Source organism: Sinocyclocheilus rhinocerous, unplaced genomic scaffold, assembly GCF_001515625.1.
Source record: "Sinocyclocheilus rhinocerous isolate Xijiao unplaced genomic scaffold, SAMN03320098_v1.1 scaffold3663, whole genome shotgun sequence".
NCBI classification, from domain to species: domain Eukaryota; kingdom Metazoa; phylum Chordata; class Actinopteri; order Cypriniformes; family Cyprinidae; genus Sinocyclocheilus; species Sinocyclocheilus rhinocerous.
Genome location: NW_015630018.1, coordinates 158,671 through 167,073, shown reverse-complemented (window position 1 = coordinate 167,073; position 8,403 = coordinate 158,671). Strand labels below are relative to the sequence as shown.

Genomic DNA, 8,403 nt, shown 5'->3' with positions numbered 1-8,403 from the left:
CTGGATTGTTTGGTTGATATTCTGCCTCTATCCGTTAAAATAAACCTACCATAAAAATTACAGACCCTTCATTTCTTTGTAAGTGGGCAAACTTTCAAAATCAGCAGGGGATCAAATAAATATTTTCCCTACTCTATTATTACAGATGTATTTTCAAATATTATTATGATTTAAAATAACACTTTATTTTAAATCGAATGATCCTTCAGAAATCATTCTAAAATGCTGATTTGCAGTTTTTTATTATTATTAAAGTTGAAAACAATTGTGCTACTTAATATTTTTGTAAAAAACCATGATACTTTTTTCAGAAGTCTTTAATGAATAGAAATGTATTTGAAATATATATATTTTTTTATTTTAAAAAACTTTTAAATGGTAGTGTGTATTTATAAATAAACATGAAGTTAGACTAATAAATGCTTTAAAAAAATTGTTGTTCGTTGTAAGGTCATGATAGCTAATGCTGGTTAGCAAATTCTACCTTATTGTGAAGTTTTACCAACAATTGCTTTGTCAAACATTAAAAAAATTTAAAAAGAGAATTATTAATATTTTTAAAACATCTAATCAAATGCAACACACATTTCCGTGGTCATGTAAATATTTATGGCTGGTAAGTTTTCTGTTTTCGTGGGCCATTGGTGGGTGCAGCCCTTGATTTAATACTAAATCTAATAAGGTCTTAATTGATTTGTGTTTGGTTGTCGGCCTGTGCAGATGTCTCCCGCCCCTCCAGCCCAGCACACAGCCAGCACAGGTGGGCGGCGGCGGAGAACCACCAGCGAGGACCCAGACGAGAAGAGACGGAAGTTTCTGGAAAGAAACAGAGCCGCTGCGTCTCGCTGCAGGCAAAAGAGGAAAGTCTGGGTGCAGAATCTGGAGAAAAAAGCAGAAGACTTGAGCAGCATGAACGGACAGCTACAGGTGAACGGACAGCTACACACACACACACACACCAGACTGTCTTTGAGTGCATTTGAGAGCCAGACAAAGATGGTGATGAAGTCATTAATGTAAATTAAGAAGTGTGTTTGCATGACAGCCACGGCGTGATTGTTGGAGTCTCCTGCATCGATATGGCCCTGTCAATAAAGACGTTTCCTCCAGATGTCATCGGCACACAAGCGTGTCGTCTGTTCTGTCGGAGCGTTTGTGAGCTGCCCTGGAACTCTCTGAGGGAAAGCCGTCTCTTTCTCAACCCCCGTTTTGTAGCAGGCAATTAGGATCCGCCACTGACAAGTTCGAAACAGTTCACGTAACCGTTGTCTCTGCTGATAACGGAGAGTGCGGCTCGGCGCCGGCACGTTCCAGACAATTTAATGAGATGTGCCACTGTTTATTTGCACGCTGTCTTTTTTATTTGTCCGTTTAAACAAAGCGCAATGGTTTCGCGATGGGGTGGGGGAAGTGCGATTAATGTGTGGGTTATATGAAGGAATAAACTAACATCAAACAGATGGAGAACTGAAGAAGGGTGTTGGGTGTAGAACAGAATGTTTTGCGAGCTTGATCGGAGAGAAGGTGTTTAATACAAGTACGTTTATCAGCGCTGATGGGCTGGTGTAATTGTCCCTCTCTGTCCCGTTGGCCCAGCTGATCGTAGCGTAGAGCACTAATGATGCTCAATTACGTTAACATCATCCTTAACTGGCTTTTTAACGAGGTGTCAGGGTTTGCCGACCAGCGCACGGCAGCGCTCGAGCCAAACATCCCCCCGACCCAGACGAGAAGAGACGGAAGTTTCTGGAAAGAAACAGAGCCGCTGCGTCTCGCTGCAGGCAAAAGAGGAAAGTCTGGGTGCAGAATCTGGAGAAAAAAGCAGAAGACTTGAGCAGCATGAACGGACAGCTACAGGTGAACGGACAGCTACACACACACACACACACCAGACTGTCTTTGAGTGCATTTGAGAGCCAGACAAAGATGGTGATGAAGTCATTAATGTAAATTAAGAAGTGTGTTTGCATGACAGCCACGGCGTGATTGTTGGAGTCTCCTGCATCGATATGGCCCTGTCAATAAAGACGTTTCCTCCAGATGTCATCGGCACACAAGCGTGTCGTCTGTTCTGTCGGAGCGTTTGTGAGCTGCCCTGGAACTCTCTGAGGGAAAGCCGTCTCTTTCTCAACCCCCGTTTTGTAGCAGGCAATTAGGATCCGCCACTGACAAGTTCGAAACAGTTCACGTAACCGTTGTCTCTGCTGATAACGGAGAGTGCGGCTCGGCGCCGGCACGTTCCAGACAATTTAATGAGATGTGCCACTGTTTATTTGCACGCTGTCTTTTTTATTTGTCCGTTTAAACAAAGCGCAATGGTTTCGCGATGGGGTGGGGGAAGTGCGATTAATGTGTGGGTTATATGAAGGAATAAACTAACATGAAACAGATGGAGAACTGAAGAAGGGTGTTGGGTGTAGAACAGAATGTTTTGCGAGCTTGATCGGAGAGAAGGTGTTTAATACAAGTACGTTTATCAGCGCTGATGGGCTGGTGTAATTGTCCCTCTCTGCCCCGTTGGCCCAGCTGATCGGAGCGTAGAGCTCTAATGATGCTCAATTACGTTAACATCATCCTTAACTGGCTTTTTAACGAGGTGTCAGGGTTTGCCGACCAGCGCACGGCAGCACTCGAGCCAAACATCCCCCCTGTGCTGTCTTTATGGATGCAGCCGGTCTGTGAAAACATTAAATACTTTAATGGCCTGAACAGGCCTGATCTTACTGCTTCGCCATCTCACTGAAAACAGCTCCAGGGACAGTTGAGATTCGTCAGATTTTAGACATTTCCTTTGATGTTTTTTGTTGAAAGGCACAAAGGGTGGACCATACCTGAAGCCATATGTCAGTTTACATGTTCATGTCATTGAAAGTTCATAATAACATGACTGCATACATTTGAATTATGGTAAAACACATGGTAGCAAAATTATATTTAACTTCCAGAGCATGTTAAATTGTTCTTTCTTCCTTTCAAATATCAAAATCGGTGTAAATTTTGATATTTGGTCAGTCAGGGTTGTGGTCACCCTGTCAAGGTTAATTCTGTGATAAATACTTGTCGACTGCATGATCCTGCTTATAACACTACTTCTCACCTGATGTATAACACACTGATCTACATAAAACACTGATTTGAAATTACTTATTATATGAGAAGAAACATGTACAGAGAGACATGCACTTAGCACAGCTATGTAGGTAATCATTTGCCGGGGAGCAAAAGTCAAATGTGTCATTATAAAACAATTCTGACCAGAGTTGACCAGTCAAATTCCAGAAAGCTAGGCTGATTATTATTTATTACAGTAAATATTTATCTATCAGCCATTTGCCACACTGCTCTGTAGATATCGGCATGGCAGTTGAACACCAATACCAGTCCACCGCAAACGTGCGCGTCCTATTTTAGGATATTTAATATCGGTGCCCCTAAGCCTTATGAGTTACTTTCCAGTACCTAATAATAAAAACCTGTGGTCAAGCTGAGCTCCGAACGCCATTACTGAATGGCTGAATATTGGAGTCTTGGGTGCATTTTGATGTGATGTGGAATACCGAAAGAAGAGAAGGAGGGAGGGAGGCCGACTTTGTGGTCGTAATGGAAGATGGCAGTTTGTGGTGAACGTTGCCATAGTGTCTAAAACAGCTTTGTTTAAATCTGCAAACCATACCAGCACTGCCAAGATAAAACAGATGGATTGAAATAAACTGGCTCGCGTTTAGACTGCTACATTAAACGTCGGCCATGTTTCTGAGGAACACAGAAAGCTTTTAAATCTGCGGTGTTGTGCCCTTCTTTCGCGCCCGTTCGGTTCTCTGTAAAGTCACCTTCACTGTTAAACAGCCTGTCTTTAGTGCATGCAGATCTGCACAGCCCCATGGGAGTCCTAACGGCAGACGAGAGTAAATCTCACCAGAATGGGCGACAGTGTTTCGCTGACGGAGGGGAGCGCTCTCTCTGTGTTTCTCTCTCCTGGGACTCTGCCATTAAGCAGCTATAATTGTGTCCCAAAAAAGCTTAAATGAAGAAGAGCTAATGATCCTTTTCTGTTGATTTCTTATCATCTTCCTCTCTGTCCAGAATGAGGTGACTCTTCTGCGTAGCGAGGTGGCCCAGCTGAAGCAGCTCTTACTGGCTCATAAAGACTGTCCCGTGACACTCCTGCAGAAGAAATCAGGATACCACCGTGAGTGACCTCATCACCGAAACACAGCACATTCACACTGTCCACGAGGCTATCATTAGTAAATAACTTTTAATAAACCATTCGTTTCTGGTTTGAAACAATTTGATGAATCCTTCACTGAACTGAGTCAAACCAGTTACTGAATCAACATATGATTCATTTACTAATGAAAATGTGTAAATGGACCACTAACTGAAAAATTGACTGTTTGTTATTGTCCTCTTGCATTATTGACAAACTATTTTCCTGTTGGACACTGTAAAGCTGCTTTGACACAACCAGTATTGTATAAAGCGTTATACAAATAAAGGTGACTTGACTTGACTACTAGGATACTAGGGCAGTGTTTTCCAACCCTATTCTACGGTGGCCGAGAGAGCTCAACACGCTGCAAATGAAAAAAAATACATGCGATAGAAAAAACACCAGCGAAAGAAAACATCTTCAGTTTGACAACACATGCGCTGCGAATACTCACAACACAACCAAATACAGAAACGCGCTGCAAATACACACAGACCACATAGGAAATGTTAAATGGATCCGCAACAAGTGACGAACCTGGCTGGGACATGCTTATCAATGTCTGCTCTGAAAGGTGAGATTTTTGTTTATTTTTTGGATATTACTAGCTTAAATAAGCTGTCAAAATACACAATTACTGTAACTGTGAAACGTTATGTAAGCTGGCTGACTAACTTTTACAACTTCCCTTACGAAAATCAACCATGGTTTTGCTATTAAAAGAAAAAAAAACATGGTGTAGAATATATTATATAGTATATGGTTAAACCACGGTAACCACAAATTAACCATGGTTTTGCTGCATTACCATTTGTATAACCACAGTTGTACAAATACCATGGTTAAACTATGGTTAATCAATACGCCAAAAGACATGGTTACTACATTTTTACTATAATAAAACCATGGTTAATTTTCATATGGGTTGTTGGGGTCCCCGTCCCCTTGAAACATTACCATTGTGGTCTGTGCGACTTGCAACGCTTTTCTGTATTTGGTCGTGTTGTGCATATTTGCAGCACGGTTCTGTATTTGATTGTGAGTATTTGCAGCGTGTTTCTGTATTTTTAGTATTTGCAGCACATGTGTTGTCGAACTGATGAAGATTTTTCTTAATTTGCTAGTGCTTTTTCTATTTGCATGTGTTTTCTTAAAGGTGCAATAGGTGATTGTCTTCAGAAACATTTTTTGTGTCGGGTAAGATTGGGTTGTCAGGGAGCGGTTCATTTGGTCGGTCTTGGCGAGGTAGAGGTAGGTACGGAGATGATCGAAACCATTCCTCAATCCTGTTTATGCTGCCAATGTCACCAAACACCGTGAGGGGTCATATATTAGTCACCTGTGCAAATGAGACTCGCAGAAGAGCGTCGTTCCGTCTTTGCAAACAATGCCAGTTTGTGCCACATTCATCGCAGGACAGAGAAGCAGCAGATGGTCATCACTTGTCAAAGAACGGTCTTAATATGGTGAAAAAGTGCAGACGTCAGTGCAGGTTTCATTCGGTCACCTGAACGCTCCCGTCTTGTTTGCTTCATTACAGTCTGTTAGGCCTGAAATATATGAAAATCGCATTGTACCTGGTTGGGACAGGTGTAAAATATGGCCGACGAGATCCCGCTTGGCAAAGCGTTTTCATTTGTGATTGCATACTTAAGTAAAGTATGTTTCTGGCCTTAATCTCTCTGCCCTGGTAGCAGGTGGGGGAAAATTACCTAGGCTGCCCTGGAAACAGGGCAGGCCGTGCCTCCGTTTGGCATTGCACAAGCCCCATCTGCTCACAGCGGAGATGATCCGAGAGGAGGTGAGCGGAGAGCGGTCTCCAGAGCATGTAATGCTGTGTATGATAATATATCACCCCCTTTCCTGCTTAATACCATTAGGAGTAATTACAGATGCCTGAGCATGGAGCCGAAGAGAGGAGAAAACCCAGTTCTGATTTCCGAGCTCGACCTTACATGCATGGAGCAGCGAGGATATTTGTAACCCCATGTGTTGCAAGTCACCAGACTGAAGCCCAGTTAATTCAAGACACCGGATCAGAAGCGCGCGCACAATCAGATACCCTCGCATTAATTACCAAGTGCCATTTCAGCGGTGCTTGCTTCATTAGCTATATTAATTATCATGGTAGTCTTCATTTCTATGCGAGTTAGAGCAAGAGCGAGCCTTTTTTCATTCCTTTCCTCATCAGGAGCCAATTAATTCAATGCAACTGCAGAACAGCTGGTGGCATTTGGACCGCGCATCTCTGCCGCTCTCCTGTGTGTGTATCATTAAAATCAGGTGCAGTAATTATCTGTCGCTGCAGTAGTTGGCAGGAAAGAGAGGGGATCATGGGGAGGGGTGCGCGAGTCTGGCCGCACGCTACAGCCTCTAATATAGCCTGATGATGTTGGTTTAAAATGACATTGTAACTTTAATTAAAGGTTACAAAGCAAGCACAGGGATTAATAAAAGGCAAAGCATTGGACTGGGAAAGTCTTTAATCGCAATCATGCCAGCAACTCATCCGCTGTGAAAGAACTTTAGATGTTCGCGGGGTCAGAATGGAGCTTTCTCCCGCCACACCATCGCTCGTTAGCATAGACAGTTAGTTCCTGACGGTAGATGTCAACACTACAGCTCAAGAGTCATCAGTCACATGGTGATTACGGGTCAGGTGAGGCTGAAACAGAGATAGCGCCATACTTTCAGGGGGCTTGTGAAGATCTAACGTTAAAGATCAGAACAAGCGCTACAGATCCTGAGTGACAAATTTCCTCATCGCTAATTCACAATAAAAATATAATCGCGATAACTAAAACGCTTAGTTTTTAAACTAAAACAAAACGCTTGTTTTGTTTACTGTGTTGAGATGCGCTGAAGTAGCGTTTGGTCTCGTACTGTATCTCATACCTTGTCAGTGTCATGCGCTTGCTTAGCCCTTTGTTGTGATAAACAGTAAAGTATGTTTAAGCGCTAGCAAAAGACAGTGTAAAGAAATACTCTTTGAGAAAAGCAGTCAATCAGCGGAAGTTAAAAGCAGATCGTAAGTGTATTTAATTTTATTTCTTGTCTCAGTGTTTAGCAGTTGTCGTTGCTAGGAAACACTTGTTTTGTTTACTATGTTGAGACTAGAGCCGTTGAAAAACAGAGTTGCGACCACTGATCTATAATAGAGATATGTATATATATATATTATATATAGATCAGTGGTTGCGACACACTTTGATCTCGCGGTCACGTGGTTCATGGAGTTCAACTCCGCGCTGCCAATATGTTTGAATGGGTTTAAATAGGATAGACAGCAGTTTCACTATATTTGCAGCAATTTCTAGTGATTATTAACACATCATGTGCATTGATTGTGTATTGATAACTACGCTGACTACGTTTTACAATCGCATTTTATTCTGGGGAGTGATGAAGAGACAGCATTAATATTTTTTTCTAATATGCTAATTATTTATATTACAATTAGCGTAGTATTTAGGGTTAAAATAGAGAAAATGTTTTTAAACTCCAATGCAGAGGCAAATTAGAGACGTTTTGGTGGCCAGAAAAATAATATTCCTATGTACATACCTTGTCAGTGTCATGCGCTTGCTTAGCCCTTTGTTGTGATAAACAGTAAAGTATGTTTAAGCGCTAGCAAAAGACAGTGTAAAGAAATACTCTTTGAGAAAAGCAGTCAATCAGCGGAAGTTAAAAGCAGATCGTAAGTGTATTTAATTTTATTTCTTGTCTCATTAGTGTTTAGCAGTTGTCGTTGCTAGGAAACGCTTGTTTTATTTACTATGTTGAGACTAGAGCCGTTGAGAAACAGAGTTGCGACCACTGATTTATAATAGAGATATATATGTATTATGTATAGATCAGTGGTTGTGACACACTTTGATCTCGCCGCCACGCGGTCACGTGGTTCATGGGGCTCTCAATAGTTCCAAACAACTCCGCGCTGTCAGTATGTTTGAATGGGTTTAAATAGGATAGACAGCAGTTTCACTATATTTGCAGCAATTTCTAGTGATTATTAACACATCATGTGCATTGATTGTGTATTGATAACTACGCTGACTACGTTTTACAATCGCATTTTATTCTGGGGAGTGATGAAGAGACAGCATTAATATTTTTTTCTAATATGCTAATTATTTATATTACAATTAGCGTAGTATTTAGGGTTAAAATAGAGAAAATGTTTTTAAATT

The 8,403-nt window shown here is 41.5% G+C and overlaps 1 protein-coding gene across 2 annotated transcripts in view; it reads left to right on the top strand.

The window, feature by feature from the left end:
- atf2 (activating transcription factor 2) overlaps positions 1–8,403 on the top strand; it is a 33,374-nt gene that overhangs the window by 19,843 nt on the left and 5,128 nt on the right. Inside the window, exons 10-12 of one of the 2 annotated variants that reach the window (XM_016551566.1) lie at positions 721–813; positions 1,744–1,857; positions 4,084–4,189. In XM_016551566.1, the coding sequence (XP_016407052.1) occupies positions 721–813; positions 1,744–1,857; positions 4,084–4,189 (313 nt within the window). Of the gene's footprint in view, positions 1–720; positions 928–1,743; positions 1,858–4,083; positions 4,190–8,403 lie in introns of both variants that reach the window. The other variant, XM_016551565.1, reaches the window with a different exon arrangement.